At 38.3% G+C, this 15,594-nt stretch overlaps 1 protein-coding gene across 1 annotated transcript in view; it reads left to right on the forward strand.

Annotated features, from left to right (window-relative positions):
• Positions 1–15,594, forward strand: part of ABCA12 (ATP binding cassette subfamily A member 12) — a 226,544-nt gene that overhangs the window by 161,844 nt on the left and 49,106 nt on the right. The window contains 6 exon segments of the mRNA XM_029284752.1: positions 559–645; positions 2,276–2,369; positions 6,264–6,391; positions 8,127–8,214; positions 10,258–10,363; positions 14,362–14,416. Coding sequence (XP_029140585.1) covers positions 559–645; positions 2,276–2,369; positions 6,264–6,391; positions 8,127–8,214; positions 10,258–10,363; positions 14,362–14,416 — 558 coding nt within the window.

The raw sequence follows: 15,594 nt of genomic DNA on the forward strand, positions 1-15,594 counted from the left end.
CCCCAGAGATCAGGGTGATCCCTGATCTCCCTTCCTTCCGCCGCGCCCTTAAGACATGGTTATTCCAACTTGCAGGACTGGCCTAGGGGTAAATTTTAATGGGGTTTTAAAGCAATTTTTAAATTAACTTGACCAAATTACTAATATTTGTTTTTACTTATGTTTTTAATTTGTAGTTTTTGGGGATTAGTGTTTTATCGGGTTGTTAGCCGCCCTGAGTCCGTAAGGAGAAGGGCGGGATATAAATTAAATTAATAAATAAATAAATAAATAAATAAATAAATAAGTTATTTAAATAAATAAATAAATTCAAAATAATCCCTTCAAAAACAAGGAACATCAAAACAATAAAAACCAGAAGAAATTACAATGTTAAAATATTTAACTGGTGTGTGTGTGTAGGTTTTAGTATTCTGACTAAAATAGCTTTCTTCAATTTCCATTGTCATTCAGTTTTAACATGGGATATAGGGATTCAAAAGAATGTTGACTATCCTGTTCATTACTTATGGTTGCCTTGAAATTGCAGTTAATCATTTTGTTTGTTTGTGTGTTTAGGAATTACAATCAAACCACAGATGCTTTGGTTGCTTCAATGCTCTCTTTTCCTGGAATAGCTAATACCTGTCTAAACAGAAGTAATTTGTAAGTAGCTTTTCTCCATTTGTAAGTAACTCTCAGAATAACAAAATAATAATCTCCTTCCTACCTTTAGCCTCATCTAAAAAGACAAATGACTGAAAAGTATGAGTCATCAGGATAATCTGCAGATTTATTATATCCAACTGCCAACATCAGCAAATATTCTAGCAACAGATAGTGATTTCTATCAAAATTTGGTCCAATTAAATATCCAATATTAAATGTGCAATATTCTTCACCAAAATACCAAATTTAGTTTTACAGGTCTCACTGATGTTAAGTGTTGTCAAAATTAAGATATTTTAGATTTTTTGCTGTTGCTAAACCTTGTAGTTCAGCAGTAGTGCAATATAAATTATTAACTAGAATAATTCAAAAATAAACCCAAGAACTTCAAACAGGCTGATACCTAAATCATGCATAATAAGCATGTTTAAATATTTGTTTATTTCCAACGAATGGAACTCATTATAGTGTTAAGTAAGCATAGATGCAGTCTTACTACAGATTCTAGTCAGAAGTAAATCCCTTTGAATTATGCTTGATTGACAGAAGAGGTTTATAGGAGTGCAGGAATGCAACTTTATCAAGTTACAGTCACTGATGAAAGAGGAGGGTTGAAATAGGGATGTGTGAAGATTCTTGTGGCATAGGAGTCAGTAAGTTTTGAATGGTGTCCATAGATTACCAAAATTAAATTACTTATTAAGTAAAAAGATTGAAAGCTTCTGTTAAACACAATAAGAGACTTTTATGAGCTCTTTTAAGAGTTCTGCAAGAAAGAAAACTGCAATTTTGATATTCTTACATGAAATCTCAGTGGTGAAATGGATGACAACTTAGGTGTATTTGGTCATTTTTACACGTATGTTGTCAGAGCCTTCTTTATCATTTTACATCACATAATGGCATCCAGTGCCTTAAAAAGCTGTCACCCTTGCTGTTTGAGGGAGCATTTGATTAGCCCATGAATGGACAACCTTTGTGTGCCTCTGTAGCTCTTGACATTTAGGGAAGAGTAAAGGCAAGGATGCAAAATGGACTAAGTCAGGCTTTGTTTATCTTTTTCAAACTGTGCTAAATTTATTTTAAAAGCACACACTATAGTTTTTGTGTGTTTTCCAACACACAAAATGGCAAAAATTAGGCCTCTGATTTTCAACTGTTGTTGGACGGGGCTCACAGAAACTACAAAAAAAATGATATGTGGGCCCTTTTAATATTTATTTGTACATATACTGTAACTAATTGTGGCATGGGCTATACATACAGTAGTTGTATCATAGGATTTTATGGGTAAGCAAGTATTAGTCTCTCAGGCACAAGATTCCCTTCTGCTTCCAATATTTCTTAATGTAGTGTTACTGTAGATAATTTTTTGCTTATATAAAAGGTCTTATTAAAACTTTTCTACTCAATTTTAATATTGAATAAAAATAAATGAACAGAAGAATAGTTAAACCAGTAAGAACCAAGCGGAGCTGATCAAATTTAGTTTCCCTTGGAAAAGCTTTAGGAAATTAATAAATAATGAGGCATTCCTGCTTAGTGTTCTGCATTATCTGGGAAATTCCCACTATGCTGTGTATACAAATTTATAGGAAATGTCAGTGTTAAATCTGCTTACTTTCAGAACATGTTTCAAGGAAGATGTGGCTGAAAAGTGGATATTCAGTGGAAATCAGAGTGATCAGTATACTGCCTGCAATTGCACACTCAATGGAGAGGTAAATTCAAATTAGAATCTCATGCGATAAGGTCAAAATAAAATAGAAGTTAAAAAAAAAGACTAAAAGTTCAAATGAAGATTAAATAAGTGGATTTTTTTTTCTAAGACCAAACCCAACTTTATGAAAAACGGATATCTTTAACATCATATTTATAAAAGCTAATTTCCCAAGCTGGCAATTTAATAGTATTTTCATTTAATAATACTACTTAACATTACTTAAGAGACTTATTGGTGCAGTTGTTAGAATGCAGTACTGCAGACTAACTCACTGCCCACTCCAGGAGTTTGATTCTGAGTGGCTCCAGGCAAACAAATTTTAATTTTAATAGTAGTAGTAGTAGTAGTAGTAGTAGTAGTAGTAGTAGTAGTAGTAGTAGTAGTAGTAGTAGTAGTAGTAGTAGTAGTAGTGGAATTAAGAGAATTGAAGTGAAAAATAAGTTTTTAATAGAGCTGTGGTGGCGCAGTGGTTAAAATGCAGTATTGCAGGCTAATTCTGATGACTGCCAGCAGTTTGATTCTCACTGGCTCAAGGTTGACTCAACCTTCCAAGGTCGATAAAATGAGGACCCAGATTATTAGGGGCAATATGCTGACTCTGTAAACAGCTTAGAGGGGGCTGTAAAGCATTGTATAAGTCTTAAGTGCTATTGCTATTAACAATATGCATGGCAAGGTAATTTATGGTTATAACTTGCTTCCAGTAGAATCTTCCTTCACCTTCTCAAACATGAAAACTACAGTGTTAGTCTTGGAGACAAAACTAAATATAATGTTAATTTCTATTATCTAGCACTGATGATGTTACCTAGTTGGATAATGAAATATCTGCAAGAAAACAATCAAGCTCAGAGAAGCAAATTATCAGTTCTTCCTTTCTACAATTTTTCTACAGAGGAACATATGAGTAAAAGAACAAGCTGTTCTTAATTGTTTTGATTACTGTAGCATAGCAACAATGGAACCATGAGGAGAAATATAATAAACAACAAGGGTCTGTTTTAGTATCAGAGGAGAATGAGGATGGAAGTGGGGGTGGGGACTAGGAAAGAGGAAACAATCCCTAAAAGAATAAAAAGCAGGCGGGGTAGACCAGTTCACACAGAAGCCAGTCATTGGGCTTTATCTTCTCTGCCAGGTTGAGAAGGGCAGGAAGCAAGGAATGGCCAATCTAATCTTGCAACACAATCTGGCCTGGAAGATGTGGCATTGACTTCAAAAAGAATTGGGAACAGCATGTAGAGAGGCAGGCAAGCATCTTAGGCTGCAGTGTGGAATTGCCTTTACACTCTACCTACCGTGTTTCCCCAAAAATAAGACCCAATCTTATATTTTTTTGGCCTCCAAAAAATGCACTAGGTCTTATTTTCAGGGTAGGGCTTATTATTTTCACATACAGGAGGTAGAGAATGTGGGGGCCAACAGAAGAGGGAGCACTGCTACTATCAGACCCGCCCTCTCTGTCCCACCATCTGCTTGCCTGCGACCGCAATGAACCAAAACCTCAGTGAGCTCCAGTCTCTGCCTGCCCTGCCTCCTGGCCCTGCTGTTGCTGGGACATTTCTCGGCCACATTTTATTTATTTATTTATTTTATTTATTTAATCCCATTTATACCCCGCCCTTCTCCCGAGGGACTCAGGGCGGCTTACAGGTAAATAAAAACAGTACAATACAATAAATATCTCTAAAAGCCAAATTAAAATATATATTAAATAACCTGTATTAAGTTTAATATTATAAAATCCCTTTAAAATCCCTATAAAATCCCCCCCTAGGNGGAAGGAGGGGAGATCCGGAATAATCCGGATCTCTGGGGGGAGTTCGTTCCACAGGGTGGGAGCTCCCACAGAGAAGGCCCTCCCCCTGGGGGTCGCCAGCCGACACTGTTTGGCCGACGGCACCCTGAGGAGGCCCGCTCTGTGGGAGCGTACCGGTCGATGGGAGGCAATCTGCGGCAGAAGACGGTCTCGAAGATTGGGTGCCATGTAGCTGCCCGTGCTGCTTCTGGCCTCACGGGGGCCCTTTGCCCTCTTGGCCACACTGCTCTGGGACACCCTGCTGGGCTGCTTCTGTTTGGCATGGGGCAAGTCAGTCCAGATCTTCCATTCAACCTCCGGAGCCCCCCCTGCAGCCGGGCTGCCAGGGCCCCTTCGCCAGCAGCCAGCAGCCACCGGTGGAACTGCATCGCCCACAGCTCTGCCTTCGGGCTGCTGGATTGCCAGCTTGCACATCTACTTAGTGCTGCAGGCACTGGGCTGCTGCAGCTCTCATCTCAGCTGTGCGAGGTGGACATGGGGCAGCCATGGCTGCTTTTGGCCTCTACCTCACCAGCTGTTGCAGCCGGCTCACTTTCCACCTGGCCCGGCCCAACCAGCTTGTGCCACTGCCATGAGGTGAGGCGAGGCAGGTGACGGTGGAGTGGAGTTGTTTTCCTCCACCTGCCAGACACCTGCCAAAGCTGTGCAGGGTAAAGGCTGAAAGTGGCCAAGGGCAGCCCCATGCCTGCCTCGCATAGCTGATATGAGAGCTGCAGTGCTCGCCAGGGCCCGAAGAGCATGGGACTGCCCCTGCCTGGCTCCTGCCTCTGCAGAGCTGGAGAGATTGCCACACAGATGCCCAGATGCCCTCACCTCCCTCAAGCATTTTTTCACTAACCTGCCTTTCAGCTGGATCATGTTTTTCAGCCGCCGCCATGTATTTATGGGACTAAAAAAAAGTTCAATCAGAAATTCCAACTTCTCATCAAAAAAAAAAAAATATCGCGAAGTTGGAATGTCTGATTGAATTTTATTTTTAGTTCCAGAAACATGCGGCAGCAGCTGAGAAATGGACAGAGAAATCCGACTCGCCCCGCACCAGGCAGAAACAGTCCAGCAGAGTGGGCCAGAGCATTATGGCCAGGAGGGCAAAGAGCCCCCGTGAGGCCAGAAGCAGCACAGGCAGCCACTCGGCAGCCACATGGCACCCGACATGGCTGAGGAATGTCCCAGCAGCAGGGCCAGTAGACAAGACAGGCAGAGACTGGGGCTCGCTGAGGACTTGAGAAGGTAAGGGGGGATGAAGAAATATTCCTCAGCCCCATAGGTGCTCCCGACAAAAGCGATGTCAGCTGGCCGCGCTCCCCATCTGGCTGAGGATCCTACTGTAGCTGGGGCTTATTTTCAGGGTAGGGCTTATATTAGGCCCTCCCCCAAAATCAAGCTAGGGCTCACTTTTGGGGTAGGTCTTATTTTGGGGGAAACACGGTATAATGTGTTAACACCTCACTGACCTTGATTGATCTCAAGCAGGGCTAGATCAGAAAACCCAGGGTCATAGATTAGACTGAGAAGCTGAAAAAATATTCTAGCAAACTGCTTCTACTTCTCTACTGTTGCTAAGACAACTACATGGCCAAGCTTGATCAGAGGTGCCTATTATGTCCATTTAATTACAATTGCACAGTTAAAATCAGTTTGGGCCATACTACACATAGAAAGAAAGCAAATGTGCAGAAAAGTAAAAGGGATTATTTGCTTGAAACATCATGGTTCTTGAGATTAGAAGAACAACGTATATAGATAGTACTTACATAATTTTTTTAATTTTAGATTTATTTCAAAGGATGAACTAGTAGATTAACAATTAAATGTAGTTAATAATTGCCCTACAGTATAGGAAGTATATCTGCCCAGTTGAAAATTAGTTTGTCTACATGGTTTTATTTTTTGTTAAATTATAATTTAATAAAAAAAACTTTGCCTTGTTTCATTTGCTTGAAGTTTTATTCATTAAAATAATATTGCATAGAGACACTAAAGAATATTTTATATTAATATTTATTGTTCATCAAAATAATATAATTTTAGGTATAAAAATCTCTCATGTTCATAAATTCCTTTTATTTCTAGACTTGTTCAAAGCTGAACTTTTCACCACCTCACAAGAGAACATTCTCTTCCCGGACAATATATAACCTTACTGGGCATGATGTAGAAACTTATCTTCTAGTTACTGCCAGAGATTTTATTCAAAAGAGGTATTCCATTTATCTTATTGCTGTCCTTTGCTAGCTTTATTTAACTTTAACAGAAAGTTATTGCCAAAGCAGCATTAATTTCATTGTTGTCCCATTGAGATCCCCACCACCTCTCCTGATGCATCTGGTTACCACCATGTCGTCTCATACTAGTTCAGGGAGAGAATGGGGTTGCAAGTCCTACATATGGTGGTGTGGGAAGAAAAATCTGGTCTGGTCCCAAGCCAGGAGAAAGATACTGGAAATAAAATGGAGGCAGGCTGCAAGAAAGAAGGTCTTTGTTTATTTGGTAGCCAGAAATTAAAAAGGTAGCAGCATGTTTCTGGAGTGGCTGTCAAATTAGCTTGGTGAGTGCAAGGATTTTTATACAGTTTACAGTATTTTGTAATTTTGAGGCTTGCTTTGTATGCTTTTATTATTTGGTTTTACTTGTTTAGAAAAAGCTTGTGATTGGTCATAAGTATCGGCTTCCCTTGGTCTTAATTCTGTCAAACAAATGTAATTGATTTTATCCTGTTATCTTTAGTCTGTCTGTTGCCTCTAGCGTGCCTCCTTTAGTGAATAGGTGGGCTTGAGTCAATGTTTCCGCTTTTCTCAATGACCATGGTTACTCAAGTTCATGAGTGAAACATTGTCTGTATTTCTTTTCCTGAGCTTTTATTCTTGTGATTTGGGGGGTTTAGTAAAAAAGGATGGGGTGTGTGCATTCTTACCAAAGTGGTTAACACTTTTTCTCAATCGGTGTCTTCCTTAGTATTTGCATTTCTTTCATTTATGTTTATACTTTTAATTCTATCACATAATTAAAATTTAATTTAAAGGAGTAATCTGTAGTGATATTTCTAAATATCTATTATAGCAAGACAGTGTTTGGCACATTATATTTGCATAATTTCTTAGTCATCAGTTCACTGAACAAAAGGGATTTAGATTGCTTAGATTATTCTTGCGGCCATAATCTTTAATTTTGATTTTAAAAAGTCATAACAAATTAGGATTCTAAAATTATTTTGTTTCTCTTCTTTTTTAAAATATTAGTCCATAAATCTTGAAAGATAAAAATGAAAACATACATTAGTTTTAATTAAACTCTTGAGATTATACACTTCCTGGTAGCTCTTTCAGTATGTAGAAAAGAACATGTTGGTGCAGCTGAGTACCTTATTTCCATAAGATCTGGGAATTGCCTGGATTTTCTTTTTATCTGAATCCTGAGCCTGCAACTCCCTTGTCAGCTTCTTCTCTTCCTCTTCTCTGTACAAGAAATCCTTCATGGGATATATTAGGAGCATGGTGACTTATGGTTAGGATGCTGGGTTGCAGGTTAGCAAACCCATGTTCGAGACCCAAGTGCTGCTGTGTGTTAGGGTGAGCTCCCATCAGTCATGCCAGCTCCTTGACAGGGACGTGAAAAATGCCCTATGGGCATCCTCCAGGCAACAGTGATGTCATGGGCTAATCCTTTCAACCTGGAAGTGCCTTTAACACGAATGGGATGGGTATGGGACATATGAGATTGGCATATCCAGATGGTCCAAGAGTGTAGAAAACCTCTTTAAAAAAAAAACAAAACTTGATGGTACCATCAGTCATTGCCCAGATATGTCAAACTGTCAGAAGTGATGTACACTTTATGGCTTATATAACTTCCATGGAATTTAATTGCATGAAATCTATGTCTAAAGCATGAGAATTTTATTTTCTAAGGTGTTCTTTTTTTCCCTTCCATGTCTAGATATGGTGGCTGGAGTTTTGGGCTGCCTTTAACTAGTAATCTCCAGTTTGATATAAGCCCAGTGCCTGCTAACAGAACAGTAACAAAGGTAAACTATGGGCATTGCGTTGTCATGAAATATAGCAAACCAATAAGTGATTTCTTAAATTTAGTTTGTATATAATATATTTTGTTAAAATTCACTATTTAATTACATTAAAAACTAGGGTCCTATTGCAAGTTTCTCAGGTAAGTCAGTATTACTATTTAAGTGTTGTAGACAGAAAAATGGAGACTTGGAGAAATGGGCTCTATTAAGGCAACTTGTCAGGTTCTTGAAAGGCATGAGATGCAAACAACTTCATGATTTATAACTCAGATTCACGCTCACTATATTTTATCAACTCTACTGTAATTTTGTATTAATAGATTATTTTTATATACAATATACATAAAATGTTTCCTTTAACTGTGTGGTCTAGGAAATAATGGTCCATATTGGGAGGGACTATTCTAGCAAATGTGTTAGCTGCAGTTTTTTTTTCTTTCTACAGTATTGTTCTCATACTTCAAGGAATAAACGAGGGAAATTCAGAAATAAACCTCCATTTGGTTATCAGATTTGGCGCCAAATCTGAGCTATAGGGGGATTGATAAAAAACATCCCAATGAAACTGCTTCAAAGGTTCTTGAGTATGTCTAGCGGTGTGCAGGCAAGCATTATCATGAAACTTTCAATCCAGAAGTGCCTCCAACATGAATGGGATGGGTATGGGACATATGAGATTGGCATATCCAGATGGTCCAAGAGTATAGAAAACCTCCTTAAAGAAAGAAAACTTGATGGTGCCATCAGTCATTGCCCAGATATGTCAAGCTGTCAGAAATGATGTACACTTTATGGCTTATATAACTTCCATGGAATTTAATTTCATGAGATCTAAGATGTCTAAATCAGAAGTGATGCCATAGAAAATCGTGCCAAATGTGAAGATGCCAAAGAAGTACTGCTAGTGAAGTTCATGGAGCGTGGTTCGACCATCAATTCAGAAGTCTACTGTGAAACGTTATGAAAACATAAGACGAGCCATTCATAACAAGCGTCGGGGCATGCTGACTTTCGGTGTGGTGTTGGTTCATGATAATGCTTGCCCACACAGCACTAGACACACCCAAGAACTTTTGAAGCCATTCCATTAGGATGTTTTTGATCACATGCACCCCCATAGCACAGATTTGGCACTGAGCGACTATTACTAAGGAATTTCAAACCTTGTAGGATGTTATGACAAGTGCCTCAATTTGAATGGCGATTATGTCAAAAAGTAATGTAGTGTTGTAGTTTTCTAATATGTATAATAAAAGTTCTGTATCTGCGAGTGTCTGTCATTGATAATCAAACAGAGGTTTATTTTCAAATTACCTTCGTATATGCTGCTGTAGCAGGAAATCTAATTTGGGTCATATCAGCATTTGTGTAATAAAGGAACTTTTGTTTGCCAGTTCCTAATGTGCTGAGAAAGCCTGTCAAGGCTAGAAAATTCATCTGACAATAATTGCTTCTAGTAGAAATGGACATTGACTCTTAACCTGAGGTTTCTCAGCAGAGTTAATTTTAAATGCCTTTTCTGTCCTCAGGTACTGTGGATAAAAGAGCTCTAGTTCTACTAAAACTGGAGTAGCATTTTGAGGACCTGCTTTCTTGCTTCTTGTTTGAGTTTTGAGAAAAACTATGTTTCAATTTTCCAAATATTTTTTTGGCTAATATAAATTTTATTTTGCTTCTACAAAAAAATAAATTAATAAATAGACAAACAAACTCTAAGATTGGAACTGTGGGTTGTAACTATTACACACAAGTCCCGAACTTACTAACTGAACTTAGACAAGTCACTGTTCTCATACTTTAGTTCTCCAAGGATTCACAATCTAGAGGCCTGCAGATTTTTCAAAACCCCTTCTAATATGAACAAACAAACAAACACTTTATTATTCTTAGTGTTGTTTTATGGAGTGGACCTGCAGGTATATTCTGTCTCATTGTTCACCTGAATTCTAAGATTCACTGGCTACAAATTTATTCACAAAATTACAAATACATATATATATATATATATTGTCTGTTATTTTTATATCTAAAATTTAAATATAGGTTTGGTATAATCCGGAAGGATATCATAGCCTCCCAGCCTACCTTAACAGCTTGAATAACTTCATTCTCCATGCTAACTTACCACACGGAAACACCTCTGGATATGGTAGGTATCCACCTGCCACATAGTTTTCAATTTCAAGATGAGAGCTTTAGTTTTCCACCTATCTTTAAATACATTGAGACATGTGAAGTATTATGTTACTGTTCATCCCCACTAAGAATGAATCTGCAAAACTGCAGAATAGTTAATCCAAGGTTTATACTTTCTAGGGCATTATTTATTCCTTTCTGAATTCTGCCATAGGTTGTTGAATAAAATGCAAATTAGTCTGCATTGCTTTAAGCTGAAAATCCTACAATGAGTATTTTTTTTTTAAAAAAAAATAAGAATCTTAAATACACTCAACTAATAAAGGATGCTGAATATAATAAATTTGAAACAGAAAGGTTCTTGGAAGGCATTTTTTTCCAATCAGCCATTTAAAGTAGCCAATAGCTTATGTTTGCTTTGTCAAAAAGACTGTTCAGAAATTCTTGAAATGTCCAGATAAAAGTTAACTATTATTATTTTATTGTTTTTAAAGTAGGTAGTAACAATCAATACCCTATCATTGTGTTTCCTAATTTTAATCCCCAGTGCAGCTTTAAGATTAGAATTAGGATAGAAACCAAGATCTAGACTGCAGCTTTTAAATATTGATTGAAATTAATGTTTACTCCAGTGGGATTGATATCACTAACCAACAAGGATAACTGATGAGGAAGATCAATATCAGAGAAAAATTGGGTTTTTTGAAGCAATTAAAAAAATGGGATAAAAAAGCAATAGCACTTGGATTTATATACCACTTCATAGTGCTTTACAGCCTTCTCTAAGTTGTTTACAGAGTCGGTAAATTATCCCCAACAATCTGGCTCCTCATTTTATTGATCTCAGAAGGATGGAAGCCTGAGTCAATCTTGAGCTGGTGAGGATAGAACTCCTGGCAGCGAGCTGAATTAGCCTGCAATTCTGCATTCTAACCACTGTGCCACCACAGCTCCTCAATCAAGCAAAACGAATACCAATGAATACTAATTCTTGACATGGCACCAATGTAATATAGTATCACTCTTGAAAGCCTTTACTATTAAACCAACTGAGAAAGAAAAGGGGAAATAGTAGCTAGAGGCTCAGTAGCCATAAATAGAATATAAAAATAGAATAATTTCAAAATATTGTTTTAATATTTTTGATTAAGTTAATTTCATTCATTTTCAAACTTCCATTTTTGCAAGCAATGACCTCAGTATCTACCATACCACTCTATTGTTGGTTTCTAGCTTTAAAACTGAGTAATGTAGTAAATGACCTAGAGTAATTTTCCAGATACTGGAAAAGGCAGTAAAATCTATTTTACTGATTTAGGTTTTATGTTAACATTTTGTATCAAAAATGGATTTTTAGAATGTTTGATAAGCTTCCCTAGATGGTATTTGGGGCTCAGCAGGGATAATTTTGACTGGAAGTAAAAGGTAGGTTTGTGAAAATCCATTTAGACATTTTGAATAACTATTTAATTATAAAATCATAAACTGAAAAATGCAATTATTGCTTTTCTATGTCTTTCTCACCCCTTTTTATTTTCCCAACAATTGCAATGAGAAATAAGACAAGATGAAGTTGGTAGCTGCCCAGTATGCTTTATCACTAAATTGTGAATCCAGATGTCCACATTCTGAGATTCTTAACATTCTCTAACTGCGTAATAAAAAATTATTTCTCTACAATAAAATGATAGTTAGCTTATTTCTATTCCAGGACATGGACTTGCAACCCAGAGAGATGGATACATTGCCTCCATTTTAACTTACTACTCTCTGGGCTTTTATTTCTTCCTGAGCTTTTACATATTTGATCTGATTCTGACTCTAACATTCCACCAAAATTTGCCTTCCTGTAACTTCAATCCATCATTCCCTGACCCACAGTTTAAATTGAGAGAGGACAGGTCTTCTTCCAACCGGTTGACACCCTCTAGGTAAATGAGGAAGTGATATCCTCCCACTGGCACTTTTTCCTCAAGGTTAAATCCAAAATGCAGTGAAGTACACAGAGTAGAATCTAACCAAAATAAAATAAAGATGGAGAGTTTATTTCCTGTGATTTGGAAATTATGCTTTTTTTTTAATGGAGCCCAAATTTACATTTGCCTTTTCTTATGTTTTATCCCTTTTTTGGCTCATACTGTACTCAGTCTACAATCTATTGCTATTCTAAGATTATCTGGTCTTTTTAGTATAGTAATACCCATATACTGGGGACAAGAATGTTGCAAATTATAGCAATAGAATAGCACTTATACTTATATACTGCTCTATGGTGCTTTCTAGCACTCTCTGAGTGGTTTACAGTGTTTGCATATGGGACCCAACAATCTGGGTCCTCATTTTACCAACCTCAGAAGGACATCTGTCAACCGTCCCATTCATTCATCCAGTGAAGAAAGACTTCTGGGTCTTTGTTTTGCCAAGAGTATACTTTACTGGAGCTTAAATGGTTACAGAATAATAGGGAAGCTGGTTCTGATGTTTTCTGCACGCAGATAAAGCAATTAACTTTCCCTTTTCTCTGGCCCTCCCCCCTGTTATCCATAAATGTCCAATTAGATGCTGGTATATTGTTCAGGTAACAAGCTTTCATGGACTTTTGTGCTTTGCACTTGGATGGGTGACCTTGGCTAGCAGATGTTCCTCATTCCTTGGTCAGCATGCTTTGGTTTGCAATGCTGCATTCTAACCATTGTGCCACCACGGTTCCTGGCAACACAAGCCAACAAATTCTAAAAAATTGCATATGTGTAATAATGGCATCCTGGCTTCAGTCAAAATGAATTCAGTCATATTGACCAAATTTAAGTTTAAATTTAATTTTATTTTTTTAATTTAAATTTGTTTAACACATATGATTTTTTTCTTATATAAATATTATTTGCTTCTACCTGACTGATTTTTCTTATTTTTTTGCATCTTTGATTTTCTGTATATTGCTTCCTTCAGCATCTTCACATACCGTCTTCTTCAGTTCAACAAGTTTTGGCACCAACGTGCATGTTTTTATTAACTTCATTCTTACGTTTTCCTTTAATTTTAATCACTAAATATTTTTTTAAAATATCAGCCCAGCTATTTAATACTATCTTACAATAATGCCACATTTTCATGGTCTTTTATGTTAAAAAGTTAGTTTTTCTCTGAGAGAGAGGTAGGTGATTTCAAATTTTACAGAATAACAGTAACAGAATAGAAAGGGAACTTGGAGGTCTTCTAGTCCAACCCGCTGCTCAAGCCTATATCCATATCATTGCAGACAAATGGCTGTCCAATTTCTTCTTAAAAACCTCCAGTGATGGAGCATTTGCAACTTCTGGAGGCGTTTATTTGACAAATGAATAAATAAATATGTTTAATATCTATGCCTTTAGAAGTTTGGACTAATTTATGTAGAATTGTCAGTGAATGTTCATTAGGCAGAGATAAAATTCAGAAATAGTTTGCACATAATTGTGGCATTATGAGTATATGCCTAGATGGAGACATACATTGCCATTGTTGTTCCCTTCTAACTGATGTTTGGAGGAATGCTGCTCCACCACTCAGGTTGATGAGGTGGAAATCAACATTTCTCAAGCTACACAGAGTCACTGTGTAAACATAAAACAGACATCTTCAGCTCTCAAAACTGGGAAAAGAATGCCTTTGACTCAAAAGAGTAGGAGGAACATTTTGCATGGATTAATTATGCATTATATGAATAATTTTCTTTATTCTGTTCTAAATCTTTCTCCAATAAACTGAATTGGATAACCCTGATCATTTGATACTTGAAAAAAAATTCCCCTCTCCATTTTCTCAATCAAGATGGTTTTATACATCTTGATCCCACTCATTCATTTTGTTTTCTAAACTAGGTTCTCAAATATTCTTTTTCTCAGCATTTGAGCTATAGATCATTTTAGCTGCCTTTTACCTTAATGGCAGAAATTTAAAACTGTTAAATCATTCAGTTTTTGAACTAGCACCTGAAATAAAGACCCTAAATGTATTTCATTATTATTGCAGGCATTTCTGTTGTTGCTCATCCTTATCCTGGTGGAGAGAGTCAGGAACAAGTCATGTAAGATGTTAATTTTATCATTTTTCTCCTTAATATAATTGTAGGAAAAGTAGACTGACTTTTGCATTACAGTTATTTTGAAGTATAAGCTAGATTATATTATATGCATGTCAGTCATTGTGAATAGAAATTGCTTATGTTTTATACAGTATGTTTTGAATTTATCATAAATATTGTCCCGAACAGTAGAACAAGAAGTTGCATAACGCTGGAAATATTTACCGTATATACTCAAGTATAAGCCGAGTTTTTCAGCCCATTTTTTGAGCTGAAAAATGCCCCCCTAGGCTTATACTCGAGTCAATATTTTTCCCCAGTTCTTTGTGGACTTACAATATCCGAGCACCGTTTAAAGAGACGCCGAAGGAAGACGGTGCCCAACTGCGCGCCTTTCCCCCTTGGCGGGGTGGTCTTTTGCAAAGTCTTTTGCTCAGATATTGTAAGTCCACAGCAGCGCGGGCGGCAGCAGCAGCGGCGGCGTCTCCCGCTCCGAATCCCAGGCTGGAGTCAAGCCCTTTTCAAAAGCGCCGGCTCGGGAGTGAAAGCAAAAGGCGGGGGAGTGGGGCTTCGTTCACGCGCGGATCCCCTACGCTCGTATTTATTTACCGTATTATGCCCCGGTTGGCGGCGGCGGCGGCGGCAGCAGAAACAGCAGCAGCAGCGCCTCCTTCCTCGGTTAGCTCCGATTCCCTCCCCCCGTGTCGCCTCTGAGCTGCAGGACTCCGCCGCTTGCTTTATAAACCCTTGGCTGCTGCTCCATCTTTTCTTTTCCCACCAACCGCCCCCCCTCCCTCGACCGCTTTGCAGAAACGCCTGGATAGTGAGAAGCTGGAACCGGGCGGGCGGGCGAGAGAGGTGGGCAGAAAAAAAGGGGGGGAAATCCACACACGCTCGCGCAGGGAAAGGGGGAAACGGGTGGGCCGGCCGGCTCCCCTCTCCTCTTTGTGTGTGTGTGTGTGTGTTTGTCTCTCTCTCTCTCTCAATTCTCCCCCACGCCAAAAGCGGGGAGGGGGCGACCTTGCAAAAGGGAGGGGGCTTCTCCCGGTTGCGGGGAAGGCTGGAGGTGCGCCTTTCTCGGCCAGCCCGGGTAAATTCGGCCGTATTCTTCAATACGGGCCGGCCCCAGTAGTTCTGGCTGGTTGCCGGCACTTGGCTGTTCCTCCCTGGCCGCCTCGGCC

This window comes from Protobothrops mucrosquamatus, unplaced genomic scaffold (assembly GCF_001527695.2).
Source record: "Protobothrops mucrosquamatus isolate PMUCROS unplaced genomic scaffold, P.Mucros_1.0 scaffold899, whole genome shotgun sequence".
In the NCBI taxonomy this organism is placed as follows: domain Eukaryota; kingdom Metazoa; phylum Chordata; class Lepidosauria; order Squamata; family Viperidae; genus Protobothrops; species Protobothrops mucrosquamatus.